General features: G+C 36.5%; 1 protein-coding gene across 17 annotated transcripts in view; it reads right to left on the bottom strand.

Annotated features, from left to right (window-relative positions):
• Positions 1-25,541, bottom strand: part of lrrc7 (leucine rich repeat containing 7) — a 308,839-nt gene that overhangs the window by 52,266 nt on the left and 231,032 nt on the right. For 14 of the 17 annotated variants that reach the window (XM_088599029.1, XM_088599032.1, XM_088599030.1 and 11 more), the window contains 7 exons: positions 23,613-23,676; positions 15,368-15,442; positions 13,501-13,645; positions 6,159-6,231; positions 4,588-4,605; positions 1,845-1,974; positions 450-565 (listed from right to left, as the gene is read on the bottom strand). In XM_088599029.1, coding sequence (XP_088455155.1) covers positions 450-565; positions 1,845-1,974; positions 4,588-4,605; positions 6,159-6,231; positions 13,501-13,645; positions 15,368-15,442; positions 23,613-23,676 — 621 coding nt within the window. The remainder of the gene's footprint in view (positions 1-449; positions 566-1,844; positions 1,975-4,587; positions 4,606-6,158; positions 6,232-13,500; positions 13,646-15,367; positions 15,443-23,612; positions 23,677-25,541) is intronic. The other 3 variants (XM_088599028.1, XM_088599043.1, XM_088599044.1) reach the window with 1 other exon arrangement.

The following is a 25,541-nucleotide window of genomic DNA, read 5'->3' as shown; positions in this document are numbered from 1 at the left end:
ATTATTTAAAGTTTATTAAGTGACTTTATAAACATTAGTGACTTTATAAACTTTAGCATCAGACATTTACAGAAATTGCCTAATGTTGCCAATATTTGTAAGGGAAAAAAAATATATCTTTCATGTGGGGCTCAAAAGAAAGGAGAGAATCGAGTGTAATTTCCTTATTCCTGTAAAAGCTGCCTGTACTTTAATTGGTGACATTTTTGCACTGTTCCACATCAGTGATTAGAATATTTTCACAAACACCTTCCAACACCCTAAACTCTTGAGCACTTTAGGTGTTTTCTACATCTAAATTTTGCATAAAAAATAAAACCAAAATACAGTACAGAATATATTCAGCTGTGACATTCGGTAACAGAAAAAAAGATGGACAGCTCATTAAACTGCAATGCAGTCAGCCACTGTGCAGTGAAATAGGAATGCAGTGAACCTGCAGGGAATACCTGTTGTCACTCAGGTTCAGAACTCTCAGTTTCGTCATCTGTCCAATCTCCTCAGGCAGGAACTCAAGTTTATTGGAGCGAAGAGACATGACAGTGACATTCTTACAGCTTCCGATCTAGATCAATAAGAGATGGAAAGCAAAAAAAATTACAACCATCGAAAGAAGCAAGGCTAGTACTTTTTCACGTGTTTCAGTCATGGGACTTTTGATATAACTCCTGGAATAGAGAGAATTTCCTGATGATGCCACTACCACAAATTACGTCAAATAATTCTCCCTTCACTTTGTTATGAGCAACGGAAGCAATTACTGTATACCCCCATTGAAAGATTTGAGATTACAAGAGAGAGTAGGCATTTTAGGACTTTATGTGATGAAGCACTACACTATACAGATATATAGAAATTGAATAGAATCACACAACACTCATGAATTGAAAAACTGGAAAACTATCTAAAATGTAAAAATAGCCCCATTTTAAGAAGGATCTCTAGCTCAAATGCACATCCAGGGACAGTGCGATCACATAACTGAACTGGCAAATGTGGAACTTGAAACATCCTTTGAATAAACCTCAAAGAGAATTTCAGCTTCAACGTACTAGCTTTAAAATGCAGTCTGGAGCAAGCAGAATTGGTAATTTGCTTCAACCCACAAGCAGGAGACAAAAAGGTTTGTCTTTTTCCAGTGGATATAATGCATTCTACTATTTTGGATCACTGGATAGCTAGGTTTGCTTTGAAATATTTAGACAGTTCTGTACTAACCAAAAATTAAGGACAGACGTAATTATTATAATCAACGACAGAACTTGCAGGACCCATTGTCGTTTCCCTGCACAGCTTTGTAGACACACTATGATATAGAATGAGCATCTAGAGGAAGGTAATATGATGAAGTGCTAGCTTGTGCCCCTTTTGTTGTAGCGGTTATTTCCATACCGAAAAGCTCAAAGATAACACACCATAAATCTGCCTTAACAGCCAAATTGTTTGTCTTCTTTCTACCTCTACTTGTGACTTTGTAACTTGCATAATGACACAGCTCTGTACTCATGCATCCAGAACTGTCAATTAGTGCTTATGTAGAGTTAAGCAAAAAGCACCCTCTTCTGACTTGTGATCCCTGATTACCAATAACTGCGATACAGATTTACAGCAGAGAAACTAATCTTCCAAATAATGTCAGCTTGTTCCCATCTTGCTTATAAAAATAAATAAAAACCAGAATGAATCTCAGTGCAACAGACCCCACCTCCAACCTGAACATTGAGATTCCAAAAAACTTCACAATTTCTACTCCTCTGCTTTTTAAAATCCCTAATCACATTGACAGAGGATCTGTCAGATATTAACATTTGTTGAGTGGCCCAAGCTGGATTAACAGTTCTTACCTCTCTAGGCAGCTCTGTAAGGAAGTTTTCATCAGCAGTAAATGTTCGTAGATTATGCAGGTAGCCAATTGTCGGAGGAAGGGATTCAAGCTCATTACAGCTGCAATCAAACTCTTCTAAAAGCGATAAACTGAAAAAGGAAATAATTTTATTCATTGCTGATCATTTGCTACCAGAGGAAATTAGAGATGCAGTGGTTACAGGTCTAAGAAATATAATTTTGTGGAGCTCTGAGAGTGTCATTTCAGTGCATACTCCAAGGCACCAGGAATACTTTCATTATAAAACATCCTTCAGCAGTGTCCTTCGGGTCTTTACCCTTTTTCCATGGAAAATATTCCCTAAAAATCTACAAACATCAAAAATAAAATATAATAATTAGCTGGAATATATCTGTATCAGTTTTTTATATACTGTATATATACACAGGCAAAAATGCAAATATACTCTAATGCTACCAGTCTGACCATTTCTTTCACTAAAGAAACATCTCAGAACAGGCAGCATAGTAGCATAGCAGATAACACGGCACATTGTGTGGATTTGACACGTTCTCTCCATGGTAGTGTGACATTTTTCTGAGTGCTCTAGGTCCCTTCCAGCTTTAAGATCATAATGAACACTTTAATAAGCATAAGCATGTGTGTGTGCCTTGCAGTGGACTTGTATTCCATCTAGGATGTTGTCTTTCACTTCTGCTTCCTGAGCACTTTGTTCCCACGACCCTTGCCAGAAATAAGCAGAACAATGGATGTAAGATTTAATAACTGTCTGGTATACTGCATTTGAGGCATTTTAGCAATTAAGGTGCTCAGAATTTACAGGAATTAATCAAGTTTAATCTATAATAATCGAGAAGTAAAATAAGCTGTACAGAATAGAGAATTGAGGTGCTCACAACATATTTTGTAAGACACCCACAGTGTAGCTTCATTTTTTGGGGTGTAGCTTCTGCACAATTAAGACACTGCTTTGGGTCACTGCTGTGTGGTATTTTTTCCATATTTCAAACTCCTGATTTGTACTATACTGTGCATATCTATGGGATTGTTTAAAAATGCAAATTGAAAAAGTGTTTCGCTTGTGAAAAAGATTGGGAAAAATTGCTTGAGAACTAAAAAACACCCAAAAGTTTTTTTTCCAACGCAGATAAAAACATTATTCCTAGTACTGAAAATACAATTCTGTATGTGATATACATATTACCACAAGGGCTATGTTCGGTAACTGCCCAGAGATGCTTAGTCATTATACTATACAAAAACAATATGATCACTACAAAGGAAAATGGTACTGAATAAAAATCTTTATGACTGATTTACAGATAAGATGCACATGATCAGACATGCTTCTTTCACATTATCTTGCTAGAATTGTACTGTGTGATAACACCTTATTAAATGTTTCCTGGATGTAGCAAGCTAAATTGAACATTCCATTTTGTTGGTTCAAATTAGATTTTGCTAGAAACTGGACTGAATTAACTTTAGCAGTGGCACAATCTTATTTTCATGTCCACAAGGTGCTGATTGGTATTGGATAATAGTCTAATTATTGTCTACATCTTGAAGTACATCCAAAAAATACTTAATATTACCTGAAAGTGATTTTCATGCAAATATGGATAGTTCAAAGATTCGGAAAGCTTTTTGCTGTTGATTAAAATTTGTTTAAATTTTCTGAAGGCAAATGGACAGCACATTTAATTTGAGAACAGAATTGAAGTTAAAACTCTTTTCAATTAATGATAGCTCTGGAATACTGGAGTACTGTATATTTGGTATTAGTGAAAGATTACAAGAAATCTATGTTTTTATGTCATCTATGCCTATCTTTAAATGTGACTGTGTAAAGTTCAGTTTTGCTTATTCCGTAAGATTTCACCACACATCACATTGAATAGCTTCACATTTGTAATTTTTACGGAAGCCATAATATTTGATTAAATACTGTAGGCATTTATGCATTAGAAACATCAATACTTTCACAGATTAAGAAGAAGGGGATGACTAGCGGATTATTTCATTCTATGGTTATTTATAGGAATAAAACAAGATCAGACGCATACAGAGGCAACATTTCATTTTAAGTGAATAGTGAATAAAAATATCATTTTAAACATTTGAAAAAATTTTAAATTTAAAAATGTTCACATATCCCATTTAATAAATTATTGTAATGGTGAGATGAAATACAAACACCTGAAGCACATTCATTACAATCCCTTCTGGGATAGCTTTTTTCACACAAGAAACAGATCCAGGCAAGAGTTAACTTCTGCTCTGAAGAATTTATCACTGTAACAGCATTGCTGACACCAATTAAGAACTGTATAAAGCTGTTCTACCACATATCCTATGTGCACCAAATGTCTCAGTCAAGAAATTATTCTTTAATGTTCACTGCATAGTTAAATACCTTGTAGAGGCGAAAGGATCTATTACAGTTAGGTACAGTTTCTCTTCCCATTGTCTTCTGTACAATATCAAAAGAATGTATCAAAAAAGTCAGACCAATATTGCTTTATAATTCCTAAACAGGAGATTTCATTGCATTTTTTATTTTTTACCCCCAGTTTATGCATTGGATTAATATTACGTACAACTAAGTGGTTTAGGCAGCTGCTCTGCCATAGATTCTCAGTTCATCAAAATCTACAAAAGACGGCACAAAACACAGCTGATTAGAGAAAGATGGTATATGTGATGTATGTGTAAAGCAAATGGATTTTTAGTCTACTTACCCTAATTTGCCGCGTCCACTAAGTGGCCCATTTTAGATGCATGTATAATAAACACACAAAACCGACCAATGACAAACCCAGAAAAAGATGCACGCAGTACAGTATCAGGCGTGAGGAAAATACATCTGCAATGAGCAGGGCAGGGGTGCCTGAAATGGGAAAAGCTTCTATGGAGGAGGTACAACAACGTGTCCTTAGATTTCCTCTTGTATCACTGCTAATGACATGGCAAAGACGATAGGAAGATTTATTTTAAAAACAGGCATTGTCGATCAAACCTGCGCCCTTGGAGGAGTACTTTGTTCACCATTTTTCTTCATATTTGTTTTCATTCCTTACCTTATTTGTAGGCAGTATTGCTGGTTTGGAATTCAATACAGTGAAGACCCTTAATTTATGCATGAGTTCTGAACATTCCAATTGTTAGAACTTTGTAGGCTGTACTTGCTCAACACTGATAAAACTCCCCCAGCTCATTTTCTTACTTTAAAGTCATCTGGGAAAACAAACTACCCCTCTAAAGTACTTTAGGGGTGTCCTACTTGGTCAGAAACACAGATGATGTTTTTAAACGAATTAGCAGCAGTGAGAAATCTAATATACTCAACAAAAAAGAAGGTGCAGAATCTGGAAGAGACAAGGAAATAATAAATACTGCACTGGAAGACTGAGATCTCTTAAAAAATGAAGCCTATTTAAGTCAGCTAGTCTTAATGTTAGAAATGACCAAGCTCATGTTTAATTACAAGCTGCCGCTAGCTGCCTATGAAAAGCTGAATTTGTGCGAGCTTTAGTATGTCAATCGTAGAGTGCAAAGTTACAAATCCTGCTTGTGTTTCTCAAAATGCAATCTCTGGAACCAAAAGCAGCTCCTGCCTGTTTCTATCTGAGATCGTATTGCTAGTCAGTCATTAGTCTTACGTGTTAAAAAAAGGCTAGTTACCAGTTTTCAACTTCATCTATGAGGACAAACATTATATAGCACAAAACAGGTGCCAGCTAGTTGGCACTACTGTATGCTTCATTTCTTAATGAATGCAATTTTTAAGCTCAATTAATTGTCTGGCTTATACATCTAAACAATGAGGTTATGAATTGATTTTTACTAGATTTTTCATAGTTTTTAAAATGTATTTCATCAGGTAAATCAGTTTTAAAAAATCTCATTTACTGTGACAAACTGGAGAGTACACATTTATAAAGCAAAGAGCGATTTTGAGTGTAGCACCTTGCTGAAGGTTACTTAAGCAGTATCTAACCCAGCATCTCAACAACTGATTCCAGAGCTCTACTAAGAACTATCCCACACTGCTGCCTAGATGCCGCAAGCTGCAGGCAACGAGTAAATGAACACATCGACTGCTTGCATTACCAACTGCTATTTTCTTTCAAAAATAGGTCAAGGACACAGGTGGAGCAATCATAATCCCCCATGTTTGTCAAAATCAAGCAGCCAATGTCTTACATTCATTTTTTTGAGATATTAAAAAATCTTAATCTGCTGTGAAACCAAACTGCCTGCGTTTTTGTTGAGTATATCTGCTGTACCTCTGTTCCTCGGGAGCTCTCACCTTCCAATGGTGTTTGGCAGTGATGTCAGCTGGTTGTCATCTACTTTCAGTGTTGTCAGCCTCTTCAGCATTCCTGTGAATGAGAAGTACTGATCCAGGAGACGAAACAACAAACCAGATTTAAAAGTAAACAATTTGTTAATCTTTAATAAGTGCCAAATAAATAAACATTTTCCAAAATTTGTCTTGATAATTTATCAATACTCCAAAATTAAAGAATGGACTTAACAAAAACATGATACTTCCTATAGTTAAGAAATATTGCATAACTAAGGCAGTTTCTCTCCACTCAAGACACAGAGAAACTAATACATGCTCTTGTATACAGCAAGTTTGACTACAGCAATGCCCTACTATCAGGGAGCACCCATCACTCTTTCAACACTTTACAGCGAATTCAGAATGCAGCAGCGAGAATTGTTACTAGGAGCAGAAAGTACGACCATATAACCCCTATACTTGGCACTCTTCATTGGCTTCCTGTCAGGTACAGGGCGGACTTCAAAATCCTTCTACTTACTTATAAGGCTCTCAGAGGTCAGGCACCTGTCTATCTAATGGAACTTATTAATGTATACAATCCAAGTCGCCCTCTTAGATCACAGAATGCAGGTCTTCTTCATATTCCACTCATTAATAAAAAAACAGTTGGCGGTAAAGCCTTTAGTTACAGGGCCCCTAGTTTATGTAATAGTCTCCAACCCCATGTTCGGGATGCCGAATTAATCTCAGTATTCAAATCCAGACTGAAAACCTATTACTTCAGCCTAGCCTACTCACACCTTACATCATAGCCTGCTGCAACTGTGGCTGCTGATGCTTCTGTACATGCCACTGTGTGTCTCTGTGTTGGCCCACCAGGTAATAATTATAAGTAATAAGTGCTTACACTTATATAGCACTTTTCTGGACACTCCACTCAAAGCGCTTTACAGGTAATGGGGACTCCCCTCCACCACCACCAATGTGCAGCATCCACTTGGATGATACGATGGCAGCCATAGTGGGCCAGAACGCTCACCACACACCAGCTATCAGTGGGGAGGAGAGCAGAGTAATGAAGCCAATTCATAGATGGGGATTATTAGGAGGCCATGATTGGTAAGGGCCAATGGGAAATTTGGCCAGGATGCCGGGGTTACACCCCTACTCTTTACCCTACCTACTCTAGGTAGATACATCTGTTCTGACCAAACTATCCTATTCTCCTCCCCACATGTCTGGATGGTGCCCGGGCTGGGAACCATATGAGTTGGATGCTGATTCACTGCCATGGATCCAAGAGGGACATCGTGGATACAGCTATCGTTTAGGAGGATTTTGCTGGTCCACAGAGATCTGCATGGAGTACTGACATATAGAAGACATGATGGATGGATTAATACCCTTATTCATTTATTCCTTTTTTTAATTGTATAAAGTTAGCATGCCCAAAAGGGTTGGGCAGCCAGTTGAACCTGGACACCTAGAGGTTTTTTTTCTCCTTACTAAAGAGTTTTTGGTTCCTCTCCTCCATTGTCTTCTGGTCTTTTCAGTTCTGCATCCACAATATGTATGGTCACATACTTTGTTAAGAGCCATGGGGCAACCTTGTTGTGAAAGGCGCTATATAAAAATAAATTGACTTGAATAATAGCCATAACAGCTACTGTGGGGGCTTCTAAATGAAGAATCATTTAAATCCATTTTATATAACACAGGGTGAATTTACAGTAGCTGCAATATTTGAAAGACTTAATTTCATGAATTTATGAGATCAACACACTTCAGATTATGACATATCTACATACAACAAACTGTAATATGATAATGATACAATATTAACAATCTAACACAAATGCTTTAAGCATCCATCCCCTGTCTATCCGTTTTATCCAAATCAGGGTCACAAGGAAGCTGGAGCCTGTCACAGCAGGCACCAGGAGCAAGGTGGGATACACCCTGGATGGGACACCAATCCATTGTAGGGCACAAACACACACCCACTCACACCAGGTCCAGTTTTCCCAGACTACCAGTATGTGTTTGGACTCTGGGAGGAAACCCACGTGAACAAAGAGAGAACTTACAAACTCCATGAAGATAACACCCTAGGGCCAGAACTGAACCCAAGACCTAGTGCTGCAAGGCAGCAACGATAACTACTGTACATGCCACTGTGCCACCCTGTTTTAAACATTTTCTACAGCAAGTACTAAAGCTTGTTGCAGTTTAGGTCCAACCAGTTGTGTTCTCCATTTCTGTGGGTCAGGGCTAAGTCAACCAACTAATCCAGATAGCATTTGACGTCCTTGTCATCCTTTTAAGACTGCTTTAGAGGAACTCCTTGGTTTGGGATTTTTGGACTTGGGAAGGGGCTCATAAAGAAAAATACTTGTATTTGTTAGTCACTTCTGTACAATGTTTTTATGGTTCATATAGATTTAAAGAGCCAAATACAGTTTTCTTTTGTTGAGCCTTGATTTTGTTAAAAAATAAAGAATTTTGAGTTTGAACCCAAAAGGGTTTAAACCTTTGTGCTTCCCTGGCACCATGCAGTATACATCTGCCATTCAGCTACACATGAATCAAAGTCTGTAAAACAAGTACAAAACTGTAAAAGAAAGTCTGAAGGATACCAACACAACAGTAATACAAGCCACATTTTGCAAAGAACTCTCATGTAACATCAAAATGTGGTATTTTCACATTTTAAAATGCTGTGCAGCTCCCTTTGATTTTGTAATTTGTATGCCAACGCTCTCGTAATGTGCATAAAATGAAAAAAGTAATGTTGCACAGATACTCATCAAATACCCACAAAATAGATAAATGAGGTTATTTTCCAGAGGCATTTTCAGTGGATGAAACAATCTGTTTTTGAAGTATGTTAAATATAATTAGTGCAAAATGATGTTATTTGTGCATAACTGCAGGTTTACAGGCTTGATGTAAATTCCTCATAAAAACAGCATTGTTAAGCCTCTATTTATTTTTTATTGCAGAAAACAAGTGTAGTGCTCATAGTTCTTGCTTCTCTTGTTCAGCTTAGGAATGCATGAGTTCTAATCATGCCTGAATCAGAGGTAATTATTCAGGCACATGTCCCATCTAGTAAATCACATTTCTGAACCGTCTTTTTAAAAAATATTAGAAGATAAAATTAAATCCTATTTCATTTTATGATCTTTATAACATATTATGCTTTATACAGATATTATGTACTAATATCACAAACACACTCTTTCTCTTTGAAAAAAAAAAACAGTAATTGAAAAGTTGTTTTCTGAAAAAAGTTACTACAGTATATCAGCTCTTGACACCATGCTCGGCCATATTAAGCCAAGTTACATCACTGCAGATGAGTTAACTTTGTCACTGCCTTTGAAGATTTTAACTTTGAGAATTTTTAACATTTGAGGATTTTAATACTTTAAAAATTGTTAATACCTACAGCATTATTGTCATTTCTTTTCACAACTAAAAAGACTTAGTCCTTTTGACTCTTCAGATTAATTCAAAACTGTGAATTCCAACTGCTTGCTGCAGATTACGAATAAAGTCCCAGAGGTGGATTTTGTTTCAGCAGAGGCTTCTTGCTTCAGTTTAGTGCAAACAAGCCAGGAGAAATGAGATTATGATCTGTGTCTGGCTGGTCAGTGGAGGTGTGATTTCTCCTGGCTGGTCAGTAGAGGTGTGATTTCTCCTGGTTGTGGTCAATCGGACCTGTTTTCAGGCTTCTGCTCTAGATGATTTCTCAATTACATAACTAAATTTATAGCTGAGCTATCAATTTGCTTTTTGTAATTGGTACTCTCAGCACTTATAAAGTTATTGAAATATATTTGTTGAATTTTATAGGTAATCCTACTTAACACCTACATTTGTTATTTTAGACAGATAAGAGAGATCAAAAGGAATGAAAAACATTAGATTGGACTATAAAGCTTTATAGGAAACTTTAAATTTGCGTCTATTCCCTTTGGAAAACTCAGAAAAGCAATGGGAACCTGATTTAATCATTAATACACATACATGCATTTCTTCCTAATGCAGAAAATGTTGTAATTTGTTTTTGGAAACATTATGTCTCTATGAACTTCACATTTTGTTGCTATAGATTGTTGATGCATTCAGTTTGAAATATACAGTAAACCATTTTAATATCTGGATACAAAAACTATCATTTATCATGTCACTTAAAGATTTAATTAAGCTACCAAGAGCTCTGTCAGATTGGAGATCAAAAGACACTATATTACTTGGGACCATATCTGACAAATCCATGTGACTTAAAGTCAGAAATGAAAATTCACTGGATAGTATTCTGTCCCAAGCCTGTTCACCTAACTAAGGAGATGAGACTTATCATTCATCTGCTTTCAGTAGAGCAATCCCCCCCCCACCCCCCAAACCCCATTTCATTTTATCTTTTCCACAAGGTATGTGACAGAGGTCAGGAATAAAGAGGTAAACCAGGACTCTGAATGCCGTCTGAAGGTCCCCAAAGGGTGTGAGACTGTTTAAATGTACCGTATGCTGCCAGGCAGAAACCATGAGCAGATTTAGGTTTGTATACGTCCTGCTGGCCTGTTGTCAATTCACAACATAAAGAGTCTCTGACAATTTAATAAGAAGGTATCTGGACAAATTTACCTTAATTTTAAGACAACAAGATGGATAGACTGTGTCATCTTATTTCCTTCTTGGTACAGAGAAGACAAATTTATTCAGCCTCCCAGACAACACCTTGACTGCCTCCAGATTGAGGTCTCTCCTTAAAACGACCTTCTCAAGGGGAATTCATCCCAGTTCATTTGGCTGCCCCATTTCTCTCCTCTCTTTTGTCAGGAGATGATTAATGGGCATTTGGGGATAAAAGCGGATTACCAGGGTGGACAGCTATTGTGTTCTAACCATGGCTTTGATATAGACATAGCATTAACAAGGAATAGAAGCAGTGACTAAAGATGCACACAAAGAATGTACAATCATGCCATTTGGATGGTGCTGAATTTTACTACTATTTTTCTAAGCTTTCCTTTAGTCATCTTTTATCCTGAAGTTTCCAACTTGATGTGAGATTTTTTTTTTAAACAAGGCATTGAAGATACCGGAGACTTTTAGAATCCCTTAACCTTAAAAAGCAGGAATATGTTTAATGTGTGTCATATAAAGGACAGCAGCACGATATCTAATGTTAGGGAGATGACAAAATAATTTGAAAACGTTGTGAACAGATCATCTAAAAGTGCAGCAAAATTTATAGATTCATTTTCAGCTTGCTCAAAATATTAATTATGAACATGATTTATTGAAAGGAAGCAAAAATGAAATGCTCTCTGACACAGATTAATTAGTATGTCTCATTGGCATTAGCACTTTGTGTTCTGATACTTGCAATCAACCTTAGTTGTGCCTACGTGTGGACTATAAAAATTGTAAACCATTATTACTGCAGTTACACAGCTGACACAGCTTTTCTCTATATTAGAAATCTTTACAAGATGAAGGTATTTTCTTTCAACACAGGACACAGAAAAATACATGTATTTGTTGGATTCAGACTAGACTTTCATAAGGGACTATTAGTCAGAATTAGTGACATAAGGCACTGTAGTCAGAATTCAGCTCATCCATAATGCTGCATCCATAATACAAAAAACAATCGAGTATATCTTTCCAAATTGTTCATCTAGACATGGGCTTCCAGTTGATTATAAAACACACATTAAAGTACACCTCATGACCTGCAGAGCACTAAAAGGTCTAGCTCCCGAATATTTCAATGAACTGCTATCAACTTGCACAACACACAGAGAACTCCAATCTGAGAATGGCAGTTTTCTCACAATTCGAAGAATCTCCAAAAATAAACTTTGGCGGCCAGTTTCCTAAATTGAGGAATGACATGCCAAAACATATAAGAGAAGCCCCTATGGTCTCAGCCTTTAAATCAAGGCTCAAGCTGTATTTCTTTAGACTCCATTTTTCTTAGGCTATAATCTTGTAGACCTGTTGATATCCAGAGGGTGTCATGTAATTTTCTTTAGTTTAAAATGTCGTTTTCACATTACAGTTACTGTAACACACTTTCCCATTTTTTTATATATCTACGGCCTGGAGTCCGGTGTTGGGATCTGACATTGAGCCTGCATGTCCTGACGGACCATGATATAAAATTCTTGGATATTTGAAGATGGACAACCTAGGAATTTGTCACTATCATGTATCACTAACTCATTGTTTGGAGGGGAGCCTGGGATCCATAATGGTTTATTTTCTCCCACTGGGACTTTTTATTTTCCTCCTCTATGTGGCCACATGATGGGTACAGTCAGCTGTTGCTGTACAATACTTTCATCTACAGTATAATTCTTGAAACCTCTCTATAGCAAATTGTTGTATAGGGTGCGATAACAAATCATTGATTAAATGATTGATTGAATGATTGATTGAGTAATCTAAACATGAGTGTGCAGGTTTTATTTATGGACCAGAACAGTACAGTATGCTTAATACATTGCTGTTTGTCAAACAATTTACATTACTATGAATGATTATTAAAGGTTTGTAATGTATAGTAAGAAAAGCACATTATTATTATTTATACAAATACACTATGTATTGTAGAAATGAAAAATATTGTGGAAAATCAATTAAATTGATTTATACTCCATAGATCTTGTTATTGATATCTATACAATATAAAGTGACAGATGTCCATTTGATCAGAGTACTAAACATATTTTCTCCACTTTATAAAAAATATTCCAGTCACTTACTGTCTGCAGCCCCAAATTTTCTGCTGTAGTTGATGCTTGAAAGCACAAGGATATTTCTAATCCTGCATCACTGGAATGTAAAGCCCTGAAGCTCTGAGTGCTGATGGCTTCATGACTCTATATAATCACAGTATGAAGCATGGTGATGTGAATCAACAGTCTTTTGCACTACTGTGGCATTTCAGGCATTCAGAACAAAATCTCTGAGGATGCAAAATGTCAAGACCAGCAAACATGGCGTGATTTCAATTAATACTTATCTTCAAAGGACTGTACCAGTTTCAGCCTTTTTTTCTGGTATAGTAAGCCTAAACACGGTACAGGACAGGCAATGGCTTCTATTCTGTTTCTGTTTGGTTCTATTCTGTCTTATATCAGAAATTTGGGGTCATGCAAAAAAAGACCACATTACAAAAGAGGCATTTAATTATAAAAGACCCAGAATAAAGCAGATCGCAATGCAGTACAAAGCTTGTTGTTGTTTCCATCTTTTCTATCACACCTCCCAAGGCACAGCACAAGGTCATGGAAAACGGATAAGGCATGTGGGAGACAGTACTAACGCAACATCACCTTACCTATGGAGTCAGGCAGCTGCTGTAGCATGTTGGAGGAGAGAAGGAGATCTTCCAGGCATTCACAGCCAGAGATCTCCATGTCAATGGTTTCTATCCTGTTCTTGGACATATCCAAGTATGTCAGCTGCTTCAGTTTCCCTATAGACTTCATTAGAAGGGGGAAACAAAAACAACAGGGCTTATTTAGGGATCTGACCGTCAGAGTTAGAAGCATACATGTTTTGGTTGTCCTGTGGATATGGTGTGGGAAAGACCTTTCTTTAGAATCTGCTTTTTATTATTGATCACAGTAGCCACTTACTGACTTAGCTTTTTCATTTTGTTAACATTAAGTCAAACTATTTGGAATATGCAAGACCTCAATCACAGTTACACTCGGTTATGTATGATCAGTTGTAAGTCACTCTGATCATAAATAGTGGTGAATGCAGATTTGTGGTTTTAAAAAAAGTTTAAATTTTACATATACACTACTTAAGTGATTCCATTATTTAATGATATCTTATACTACGGTTCATTGACATTGTAGAAACATATTGTATAAAAGCAGTTTTACACAAAAGATAACACAACTACATATAGGAAAGCACTTCTTTAGGTATTTCTACTACTACATCAGATACTCATTGTACAATATACAGTAGTCAGGATCTAGGAGTTTAAGGTTTCTTAAACCAATAGGAGGTGAATACTGTAGTTCAATTTATGAAAGAAACTGCAGTAAAGTCCTTATTGAGTTCCTGATTATTTACAAAAAAACAAGAGAACCTGCTATGTTGTGATTCTTGATGAATGGAGCTTGATGAATGGAGTCCCCAGTTGTGATTAAAATTTTCATGTACTCCTGTAGTCATGGTAACACATCAACACATACTGTATAGTAAATGTATGAATTATTTAGTTATATCTGTTTTGTAAAATAAAATAAAACAAAACAAGAAAACAAGACGCTACATATAAAATCTGGGTCAGACCTAAGGTCTGATCAAATTTAATATTTGACCTAACTGCCAATCCCCAATAAAAAGTGGGGATTATGTTTGCCAAAAGTCTCTTGTACAAAAATCTCCCATCATGCACTGAGCTTATAAGATGTGATAGTCAAGCAGAATGAGATTTGTATTTGGTCTGGACCTAGTAATCTTCAATTAATGGGAATAGTATATATAAATATTAAAAAAGGAATATGAGTCATCTCCTGTAGAATGGCAATGTCATCTGCATTTTCTCCCACCTAAATTTCAATTTGTTTAATTATATAATCATTTAGATATATTTACACTTCCCCCTAGGCCTAACATATTTAGAGGAAATGCATCTTAAATTCAAGAGCTTGAGCACATCCAGCTCAGTAAATAAGATTAATTAAGGGATTGAGGGTTGTATGGTGGAAGGAAAAAGAGAAGTTCTTGTAGCCAATGCAGACTGCAACACAAAACTCTTGTATTTAATGTCAAAGCAATCCTGAGAAAACATCATTTTATTAAACTTTAATACTAAAAAAAAATAAATTACAAATCAGGAAAACAAATGCAGGGTCCCATTTTTGTATTCTCTAGTCCAGCATTTTTACAGTTTACTCTGAAAGGAATTTCTTAATAGATTTACCAGCATATTGTCTTAAGTTATGAACTTCTCAACTGTGAATTTTTGGGATTTGATGAATGGAATTCGTACTGTATACTCTGAGCCTAAGCAGGAACATATAAAACAAGTTCAAAAGAAATAAGGGAATCTAAAAAAAGTAAAATGAACCAAATTGTACTGGATGAAAAAAAATGTGTCAAAATGTTCATAATGTCACGGTACAGGTGCATCAAATTTAAGTATTACAAAGAAAGTTGATTGGAAAGGAGAACTTTCCTACCCCCGGTAATGTCTGCAGTGAGTTGTTATCCATCCACATCTCCTTTAGGTTCTGTATTTGCTCCAGGACTTCAGGCTGAAACATTGAAAAGAGGCTTGTACTTGAGAACACATGCTTATTAACTTTGACAAAGCAAAGGCCCCATACAAAAGCCAATGGTTCTATTGCTGAGCAGACACTGTTTTCAAATGGAAGATAAATGTCTACCTTATACAAAATGCATTTATAGTAATGATGCCCACAGTTTGGATTTTCCAACATATAAACATGAAATGTATGGCTTGTCTTAAATCATTGAAGACACACTTACTAATGCTGTCTGCACAGCTGAATAGGCCACAAATCTACAGTTCCTGCAATGTGAACCTTTTCATTAAGAGGATTTACTGCACATCTCCATAATATATATGACACGCTTTGTTACTCAAGCATGCATTGCCGAACTGTGGTAACAGGAAAAAAATCTGACAACTTTTGCCACTTGAGTTGTACTGATCTTGCTCACATGAAAAAAATGTGTTAATATATACAGTACACACACGCTGAGCATCAAAACAAACTTATCCTGTTTAAATGTAAAAAAATGTCATTTAAAATAGTTCCAGTATTCAAACGTGCCCTGCAGAGGACAGAATTAAATTGTTTAATTGTTCAACTTTAGCAGATTGTCTATACGGTAACCTCATAGATGTCTACATCCATCCATTTGTAACTGTTTCTTCCAAATCAGGGTCAGGGGGGTGGGGGTGTGGAGCCTATCCCAGCAAGCAATGGGTATAAGGCAGGGTCCCTCCTGAATGAGTCCATCACAGGGCACACAGACACAAACATAGACACACACTCACACCAGGACCAGTTTTCCAAGAAGCCAGTTAGCCTACCAGAATGGCTTTGGACTGTGTGGAGCAAACAGGAGCACCTGGAGGAAACCCACTCAAACATGGGGGAGAACATAGGAACTCCAAGCAGATTGCACCCCAGGTCCAGAATTGAACCCAGGGTCCCAGTACTGTGAGACAGCAATGCTCTGATAGACTTATAAAATATACAGTTTAAAAAAGCTTAAACAATAGAAGTTATGACTGCTGAGATTACCCCATTCATCACTAGTGCTCACTGTGACAACCGAGGAGAAAAACACTAAAATAACCTCATTAGTTTGTGGAGAGTTTTACAAATAACAAATGCTCATGTACATGTAACAGTGGCTTTAAAAATGACAACCAAAATATTTTCTACTTGCAACACATAATTGTGTTAACTACAGTGTTTCCAAAAGTTCTTACTAGTGAGATAATTACTTAAATACCTCTTTTTACTGTTGAACCTAGGATTTAAGCTATAGACAAATTAAACATGAATGAATAATTAAAACTACTTGAATATTGATGAAAATCACTGTCGACTATATTACATTTCTACAGTATAATATTAGGAAAACAAGTTCATAGAGACTTTTTAGAAACATTAAAATTTCTTAATATGATGGATTCATCGAAATATCATGCATTCACCCTTAATTAATAAAACTATTAATAAATGAATAAAATAATAAAACATTTCCCAGAGTGTAGTTTTATTTAGTTTTGTTTTCTCCCAGTGTCATGCAAACAGACATTTTCAGCTTTATTGTGTTTTACTAAGCCATTCAATTAATTAGTAATGCACAATAAGAGATGAAAGGGGTAGTCCAGTCTGTACAAAATATTTTAATTCAGTATTGCTGTACCTGTTCCACTAAACAAGGAAACAAACTCACTTGCAAAACCAAACTGCTAAATTCAAACTTAAACTAGTTTTCGTTGGATCTCTTTTCATTTATAAGATTCAACAGAGGCATGACCCTGAGTAAGAGAAGTCAATTACGTTTTTGTGATATTTAAGTTTCTCTTTTCTTCACTCTTCACCAGACCAAGACATTAAAAAATGGTTTTCAGCAATAAAGAATATGTTCTGTAAGTCTGAATGACAGGTCTGCTCTGTGTCTTTAATGGTGTGGAACAGATCAATTTGAAGTGCTGTGCCCTCTCAATCACTGTGGAAAGAGTGGCTCATGACATAAACTGGAAATGGTCCTCCCTGAGTTTCAGCTTTTTATCTAACATCCAACAGTCAAGTGAAAAAGGAATTGATGAACGAAGGCTGAGTTATTCTTTATCTTTCAGATTATTGTGATAGCGTTTGAAAAGGCTGATGCATTTATTTATTTCAAAGCACTTTTAAGTTTTTGTAACCTTTCTTCAAAGGAATCAATTTCAAATTCAGAGCACACAATAAGTGTAAGGAAATTATGTGGCTGCAGACACGTATAGTATATTGCCAAAAGACATTATCAAGGCCATTTCTTAAATCTCTTCAAGCCCCCATATGATACTAATTAAAAGGCTTCTGCCTTCCCTTTGTGGCACTCGTCCAAAGTAATTGTGAAATTAGGTCCAACAGATACTGTAGAAAAATTGCTTTCTTGAGGCAAAGCCGATACTCTTTTCATTTTTGAAATATTCTCAAAATAGTTACCCAGCACTAGCTATGTTTACGATTATGACTTCTGCTGAGAAAGCAAGAGTAGAATAAATTGAAACATACATTTTTTTGTCAAAGCAAAAATAAGGCTAGAATTTATCTTTTAAAAATTGGAAAGAATATCACAAAATATTTTTTGTGTTTTGTCAAAATGCACACAAATGGAGTATTGGCTGTACACTGAAATATGAGTGTGTTAATGTGTTTAAGAAAAGTAAGGACACTAAATAACATTTTAAAGGGACTGAAACACTTCTTTCTGAGAAAACTTTCTGTTGATTGAAATTTCCTAAAAAAGTAATTTGGATCTATAATGATGACAAAATGAACAAAATGATCAAAACAAAAGTCTGCAGACTTCTGATATTAAATCTGTTTCCCTATTCTTGCAAAGATACTGTCAAAAGTGTTCTCTCCAGAAATTGTCCCACTGAGATGGCTGCTTGAAGCATTCATTGTCATTAAAAGCCTGGAAGAAAAGATGACTTTGGAGAAAATTGTAGACTCCTCTTGTTTTGTCAAGCATAAGCAGATTTTCTAGTATCCTGTGGAACCTCTTGCTAATTAAAACTCACAACAATAACTTCATCTCACTTTCATTAGTACATTCATCAAACCTGTCAGACTAGCACATGACATTATACTTTCATGAAGACGCCGGTAATTGTCTAATTATTGTATAGTATATCACTGCAAAATCTCTAAAAGAAATGTATTCACACAAGCCAACTGTGAATATATACACTGTTTAAATACAATTTGTTTAGCAAAAAGTGAATTTTTAATTCAGATTTTTGCTTTATTGACACCATGCAAAATTGCGGGCTACAGTATATTATCCATCCTTTTCCCAGACCCTGAAAATGTACTGTGTGTGTAAATCATTCCAAGATTTGGTATTGGTTGTTGCTGTTTTATGTTGCCTAGTTATGTGAGGGATCTGGGTAAAAGCTTTTTATTTTTATAACGGGATTAATGTATTGAGGCAGTTACCGGACCACATTATGGGCCGAAGAAGTTCAAGTAGGTAGCTGCGGCAGCACGCGTAGGCTGTAAAGGAACAGGTAAAGGTCTATTTCATGCTGAAAAGAAAAGAGACACACCATTTCAGCTGTGGGGCCTTCTTCAGGTTTGAGGGGGAGAGGAAATCCAGGTTTCCTCTCTCCCTCATACCTGAAGCAGGCTCCATAGCCGAAATGTTGTGTCTCTTTTCTTACCTTTACTTGTTCCTTTGCACATTATGGGGTTTTGGCAACAGTGGTGAATTGTGTTTCATTGCACTCCCAATGCATGACTGTGGACCTAAACTATGGGGCTCCCCTGTAGTGTTACATTCAAGTTAATAATTTGTGACTGTACTGTATATCCAGCAGCACCCTAAGATCAGAGGAGAGATTTTGTAGAGAGCTGAGCTTTTGTTCAGTGTCCTCCTATTTTTCGCTATTGTGTTAAGAAGTCTGTGAATAGGCAATCGTTGACTTCTGGATAGAATTAAGCTAAATGTTAGGTTTGGGGTTGCACATACTGTACATCTGTGTGCAAAACCACCACTTCACATTATATTACAAGGTGTGTGTCTTACTTCCTATTCACAATCGCTAGTTACATTATTATTTCAACAATAGAAAACATAAGTTATATTTTATTCCATTTGTTGCTCTTTAACAAATGGAACTCTTTAATTAAAAGGCTTTCCTTAAATAACATTTAAGTCAGTTGTTTGTCATAAACATTATCCCTTTTATATGGAACTATTTCTGCAGCAAACATACCCCTAGGCAGCTTCATTACTCAGAACACCAGTGGTTTAGGTGAACAGCTTATTTTGAGGTTTAAAACAACAGCAGTAGCATATTTAATTGTGTCTCTACTTATGCCAATTAAACAGACTGAACTTTTTTATGGCTCTTTGTTAAAATTCCAGAATTTTGTGTAGGCACTTACGAGATTTTTTCCAGATATCAAATCATTAAAACCACCTCCAAAACACCCGAAGGCCAGTTGAAATCTGTAGGCAAACACCAGCCTAGCGAATGATTTTAATGAACAGCAGGTGATATGGGGAACACTGCAGGCTGTGACAGAGGGCCTTCATTTCACTTGGCAAATTCCTCCACCAAGACAGGAAACGAAGGCAGTATTATAAAAGATTAATCTTGCCACACTGAAACAATCAATTCTTTCCCTTTTTATCTGTCTTTCATGTGCTGCTTTTTCTAACCAATGTGCCCTCTCCCAAGGTTTCAAAAGCTTCTCAGTGTGAAAAGGTTCCTTTTTTGTTCATTGATCAATACTTTAGAAAAGATTGTTAAAAGGGTAAACCAGCTTCGTTTTCCACAGTTTTGACTTGGGGCTAAAGTAGTTTATTAGCATGGAGTGGCGTTATCATCAATTTAGAGGTATAGTCCAGTACATCTATATGACTCAGTACCCCACCACTATCTCACCCCTTCTCACTCATGGGTAGCAGACACAAGACAAATGAGAGTGGTACCTAGACAGAAAGGAACACACACAGATCTAGTATAAACATAAAACACACTCAAACAACACACAATAATCATGCAGTTTGAACAACATTGCAAAGCAAAAGTTATACAGTAATTCAACAACTAGATGTAACCTGCCTCCAACTAGGGTAGTATGGCGGCATGCCAATTACATTCGTATGCCAAAGCACACTTGAGGATTCTGGGCAATACACTCAGCTACCCACTAAACTGTGGTGTTCTTCTCTTCTGTAGAGAGGCTGTAAGGAGATGCCTTTGTATTGCCACACTTTTAGCATACTGTACATACAGTATATCCATACAAACCCAGAACCATGAGCCATTTAGTGGAATTTGAGAAAAATTTCAGTGACAAAGCAGTTAAAACCCCATTTTAAGTGCACAGATAACTAAGGTAAATGGAAGAAAATTCTAGCTAAATTGAAGTTATATATATAGTTATATTTGACTATGATAATCTCTTTAATGTTTTATGGGTATGTTGAAATTAATGTTTCAAATGTGATTTTTCTTGTCTGGCCATGTCAAATATTAACTCAAACGTCTTGTGAAGGTGTCAAGGACCATGTTCTGTTGACCACTGAGACAGCCTTCAAAATACTTAATAGGAGGACAAGGGGGCAAATGTTTAGTCAACACTTCCTGGCAATGCTCAGTGGTTTAATGACATTTCCTCATTACTGTCAAGCTTTGAAGGAGTGATTGTTTTCAAACATTTTTTTCTAATTCTGAGCCATTTAACGTCCATTGTTTTTCTTTCCTTTACAGTTTTTCCCTCCTACTTCCACAGGATACTGATTTAATAGTAATTTTTGTATTTGTATTTGTACAACTGCATTTCTAGAACAAAATGTAGTCTCCTGTCTTCCTTGCCTTTTTAATTTCACTGAACGTTATTCTTTACTTGAGATTATCTTCTCCTCTGTGTTAAATCTTTCTCAGACCCACCTTAAATTTGAATACTTCACTCAAAATCATCCCTACACTGATTTACTTTGCTTACAGACCCCTGGTATATTAATGACAATTTTGACAAAAATATTGCCCTTCTCCTTTGCTTCAAATGATACAGTAGGTGTTTTAATTCACTCCAGTATTATTACCACAATAAACTGCAAAATACATTTTCATGTGTAATGTGTACTGTACATAGGCCCATTTTGAAGAATTTGAAATCACCAAAGGTGAACTGTGAAATGTAATTGAAGGTGATTGACTGTGATGTAATTGAATTTCAAGCAGCTTTTCTCAATAGTATTATTGCAGTGCCATTGTAAAGGCTCTACACATACAGTAAATTAAGAATAGAATTTTAATTATTCTTATTTGCATTTATTTAAAAATGTATATACAGTAGATTTTTACAGTAGATCAAAAGATCTGCATGTATTAAATAATTTTGAAATGAAGACTGGAATTTGTTGAAACTCTACTCCATTTGTGTGATAGTCACGTAGTTGGAAAACTAGAGAATTTTTTTCCAGTCACTTATAATTGAAGACAAAATGGTGCTGACTTTACCAACACTGCTGAAAGTGAATAAAAAAGTAAAATTGACTCAGTATTAATAGGACATTTCTTCAGTGAAAGCAAAAGCTGAAAGACGTCAGTGAAAATTCTAATGGAGCATTTTCCATTTCTGCAGGCCTGAATAAAGCCAGGATCCTGCTGAACTAAAAGCTGTAGAAAGTCAATAAAAAAGTAAGTGACTGGCCGCTCAAGTAATGCACAGGGAGTGAGGCCACATGCAGCGAGACAGCAGCAACTATAGATAAAGTTCAAAATGACATACTGGAATAAGGCAGGAGAGACTAGTACCGAACATGATATCAAAAACAACCCTGCAATGATTGTGCTACATAGTGGATGCAGCATACAGTATACTGCAAGACCCATATAAATCTAACTTGAATTCACAATTACTGGCTGTCAGAGGGAGTTTCCAATGTACACAAAAGTGTGATGCTCCATAAGTAACAATAAGTTCAAGTGCATTTGAGTATAAAATAGCCAATCTATAAAGGGGTTACTGGCATATGCTCATTGCTGGATTAAAGGTAAATTGGGGCATTATCAGGGCCAATGCTGTAAGGTAGTATGTGAACGCCATGGACTAAATTCAATATTTGAAGGGTTTCCTGGACTTCAGATGGTGGGAGTCATTGGAGTACATGGCTTCTGAACTTTTCCAAACATCTACTTAGCAGGGGACATATGAGTAATCACACTGCTCTTTAAACAGAGAAGTAAGACTATTTTAGTATACCTTCTGCCATCAATACAACTTTTCAGGGAACAATTAATAATAATGAAATTTGTGACAGTAAAGTGAAGACTCTTCAGGGCCTCAGCAGACCCTCACATAATTGTAGTTTGGAATACCCCATGTTGTGCCTTATTTTGAATGAACTTAATAATTTCAGAAGACATCTGCCCCACTGAATTCATTCTTGGGAATGGCATTAAGAAATTAAAGAACCATGCAATGTGAAACAGGATAAAGTGAACTTAATCACATATCACCTCTTCTGCTTATTAGGAGACATGGGAAATTAGTCATGTCTGAATACCGTATGTCAAAATACACAACAGGTCATAATTCAAATGTAAAGCAAAAATGTCCTTTCTTGTGTAAAAGAAGTAGAGATTATCCTCTCCCCATGATTACACCATGATCCACATATTTATAGGTAGAGAGGTTTTCAAACCCTAGACTTTATATAAACTCTGAAAGTGCCCAATATAAAACTTAGCAGAGGATAAATTCATGATCCCACAAGACCAGGATTTGTCCTAACAAATGAAGGTCATGTTTATTTGTAAGTTTAGAGAATAATCAGAAAGATTAAATGAATGAAGGAATAAGTCATACTGGTTTGTGTTAGATTAAAATAACTTCAGAGTACCGTATATAGTAAGTACAAATAGCAAGGCTTGCTTAGTCTAACACAAAAACAACAGCTCATTAAAGACCGTGTGTAAGATTGCACATTTTTCATCAGCTGAAGTACTGTATATAACAATATGCTATTAAAATACCTTATATACTGTATATATATGATTTTTTCAGAAACTAAATAACACTACCAAACCAGTACCATGTTTGTACTGATAGGTCTGCTGATGTTTCACACCACTTACAGTATGGTTCATGAATGCCCATCTTAAGATGTTGAAGTGAAAATGATATTATGACAAGTTTTCCTTCTTACCAGCTCACTGAATTCATTGCTGCCCAGGTCTAACCTTTCCAGTTGTGTCAGTCTGTGTATTGACCTGCAGCAAATGAGAAGGGAGAGCTTGAGATCCCGGCATGGACACAATAGCACAGTTTTGCAAAAAAATCACCAGCCAACTCAAGCTCATGCAGTAGGCATTTTAGCTCAAAGAGAAAACTACAGCCTAAACATTGCTGAAAAGTATACCTTATAGGTTATATCAGTCTTGTATAGTTTAACCACCTTTATTCCCAAAGACAAACCCAGCACATGTGCATTTCCTTTCATGAACTAAACTGTACCAAATACGTGTTTAAAATTCTTGAGAATTGTAATGTGAACAATATAAGCTTGGTACTCAAACTTTGAGTCAAAGATCCATCAGCCAGAAGTCTTCCAGTGCAGAGAGAAAGGGGAAAGCTTTGCTTAGTGTAGCCTAGGACAGCATTTGGGTCGAGCTGCAGGTAAGATGTGTTGGAGAAACTTGGATTGTCCTGTCTATAGCTTTTAACTGAGTATGCTCAGATATTCAGAATGCCGACAAAAAGAGTCTAATAGTCCTAATTTTATTGATCAGAATATCTTGGGCAGAAGTCTGACCTTTACTGACTTAATCTCTTGGTCTGTGTTACGGTCCTCATTTGGAAAGTTATTTTTTTTCTTCTATGTTTTCTCCTTGTTCTCTGGGTGCTGCCAAGTAATATGTTGCACTGAGAACACTGAGAAATCTGAGATGGTGAATGAGGTTAGTTGAGTGGTGTTTTAGGGACGGTGGAAAGATGTGAACTTTTCTTTTTTTGCTTTTGGTTTGGGTAGTCAGTTAGTGTAGATATGGGTAGGACGCGGAAGACATTTTTTTGGTAAGGCCGCATTGTTAGGCATGACCACCTTTTTTTTCCGGTTCTAGCTTATCTAGTTGTGTATTTTCTTTAGCCAGTTAGTTTGTCGAGGTTTTGGTTTTAGGTCTTTCCCCTCCCAGTTGGAATACAAATGTGCATCTCTGCCTACCTGGGTTTTTTGGTATAATAAAGTTGATTTGCTTTCTCCGGGAAGTCCGATCTCTCGGGTGTTCTTTTTGTGTTTTGTGTTGTTCTTTTGCTGGGACCCTAGATGTATTTTTAACAGTCTGTGTCTTGAAATAAAGTTAAAATCCTGAATCTGACTGCTTACTGCCACATGGTTGGAAAAGTCCAACTGCCAGGTGAGATGAGAGAGAAGAGAGGTGAGCCAGCAAGCTATCCAATGAAATGAAGTTGTCTACTAGGAACAGGTAACAGGAAATCATAGTTGGTGATTGCTTTGGATGTCATCGGTATAATCGTGATATTCACCTTGCGAGTTCTTCATTCTTTAGGTGATGGACAGTGACCTCTGACCTATTGTCTTGTGCAGAAGGGGAATAGTAAAGGAAGAGGAGCCAGGCTGCACCATTTATTATTAGGGAGGTTCAGGATGAGCACAGCTTTAAAATATTCTTGTTACGTCATGCCCCCAGAGAACTAGCCACCCTTAATCAACCCCTTCACATTCCAGTGCAGTTTCCAATTAACTAATCAGACACACCTTCATCCACCTGCCTACTTAAAAAAGCAATACCTACCTAACACACCACCCCTTGCTCAGTATTGGGTTTTACCTACAGTAGAAACAGTTGTTTCCTGTTCATACAAGACTTCTACATTTTTGGTTCTGACCCCTGGCTTTGTTTCTGACTTTGTCTTCTGGATCTTGACTTGGATAATTGTGGATTTACTGGTTTTTGACCCTTGCCTGACCTCCTGACCCACGTTTTTGGATAAACTCCTGCTGGTACTTTTGAGTTCAGAGGATTCTGCTTAGTGTCCTTCTTCCACACCCTAACAATAATTCTACATGTTTTAGTCCTGGATGGTTTTGTTTTATCAGAGGGATGTCTTTTAGCTG

Source organism: Lepisosteus platostomus, chromosome 11 (genome assembly GCF_059453375.1).
Source record: "Lepisosteus platostomus isolate fLepPlt1 chromosome 11, fLepPlt1.hap1, whole genome shotgun sequence".
Lineage (NCBI taxonomy): Eukaryota > Metazoa > Chordata > Actinopteri > Semionotiformes > Lepisosteidae > Lepisosteus > Lepisosteus platostomus.
Note: the sequence above shows the minus strand (reverse complement) of the source record. Positions and strands in the feature narration are given on the sequence as shown.